At 55.2% G+C, this 1293-nt stretch overlaps 1 protein-coding gene across 1 annotated transcript in view; it reads left to right on the top strand.

The window, feature by feature from the left end:
- Positions 1 to 1293, top strand: part of VDBG_04030 (beta-glucosidase) — a gene marked incomplete at both ends in the record, with an annotated part of 2798 nt that overhangs the window by 369 nt on the left and 1136 nt on the right. The window contains 4 exons of the mRNA XM_003006031.1: positions 72 to 346; positions 507 to 575; positions 633 to 753; positions 804 to 1185. Coding sequence (XP_003006077.1) covers positions 72 to 346; positions 507 to 575; positions 633 to 753; positions 804 to 1185 — 847 coding nt within the window. The remainder of the gene's footprint in view (positions 1 to 71; positions 347 to 506; positions 576 to 632; positions 754 to 803; positions 1186 to 1293) is intronic.

Genomic DNA, 1293 nt, shown 5'->3' with positions numbered 1-1293 from the left:
CCTAGGTGATGGAGCCACTGGGGTCAACCAAGTTGATAATGTCACCGCGTTCCCGCCTGGCATCACCACAGGCGCCACTTGGGACAAAGACCTCATCTACCGTCGTGCCGTCGCGCTCGGGAAAGAGTTTCGCGGCAAGGGTGTCAACGTCTGGTTAGGGCCCAGTGTTGGTCCCCTGGGCCGCAAGCCCAAAGGCGGTCGTAACTGGGAGGGCTTCGGCTCGGACCCCGTGCTTCAGGCCAAGGCTGGCGCCCTGTCGATCAAAGGTGTTCAGGAGCAAGGTGTCATCGCCACGATCAAGCATCTGATCGGAAACGAACAGGAAATGTCAGTCTCAATCATGATCGTTCTTTTTCTGCTTGCTTTTTATTTAACTGACAATTTCAGGTACCGAATGTATAACCCTTTGCAGCAGGGTCTGAGCGCGAATATTGGTAAGTGATCGGCGTCGACGTGCCGGCACGTCATCAAATCTGACAGGGATAGACGACCGAACCTTGCATGAGATCTACCTTTGGCCGTTTGCCGAGGGCATTCGTGCAGGCTCCGGCGCCGTCATGACAGCCTACAACGCGGTTAGTTGTTGCTTCTTCGATAATGCGACGGTGGCAGGCTACTAATGGCATTGACAGGTCAATGGTTCTGCAAGCGTGCACAACAGCCAGATGATCAATGGCGTTCTGAAGAATGAGCTGGGCTTTCAGGGGTTCGTCATGAGCGATTGGTTTTCGCAAATGTCTGGTGTCGACGCTGGTAAATCACGTCCCGCCTAGGCATGCTGCTCGCCGACTAACATGGAACAGCAATTGCGGGCCTCAATATGGCCATGCCTGGAGATACCCAAGTGCCCCTGTTCGGTTACAGCTACTGGATGTACGACTTGACGCGCTCCGTCCTGAACGGCTCAGTTCCCATGGATCGTCTGAACGACATGACCACGCGCATCGTCGCGACATGGCTCAAGTTCGGACAAGACGAGGGCTTTCCTAAGGTCAACTTCCATCTGCTGTCCAACGATGCTGTGGGAGATCTCTACCAGGCCGCCTGGCCCTTCTCGCCCCGAGGTGTTATCAATGAGTTTGTGCAAGTCCAAGCGGACCACAACCTTGTCGCACGAGAGGTTGCTCAAGATGCCATCACCCTGCTGAAGAACAATGGCAGTCTTTCTTCCGATCGCGACATCTCGTTCCATCAAGGTCTTTGGCACTGCTGCACAGACAAATCTCGACGCCTCATGCGTGCGACTTTCTGCAGCTGCAACAAGGGTGTCCTCGCATGGCTGGGGGTCAGGCG

The sequence above is a fragment of the Verticillium alfalfae genome, genomic scaffold (genome assembly GCF_000150825.1).
Source record: "Verticillium alfalfae VaMs.102 supercont1.4 genomic scaffold, whole genome shotgun sequence".
NCBI classification, from domain to species: domain Eukaryota; kingdom Fungi; phylum Ascomycota; class Sordariomycetes; order Glomerellales; family Plectosphaerellaceae; genus Verticillium; species Verticillium alfalfae.
This window is presented reverse-complemented; position numbering and strand designations above follow the sequence as displayed.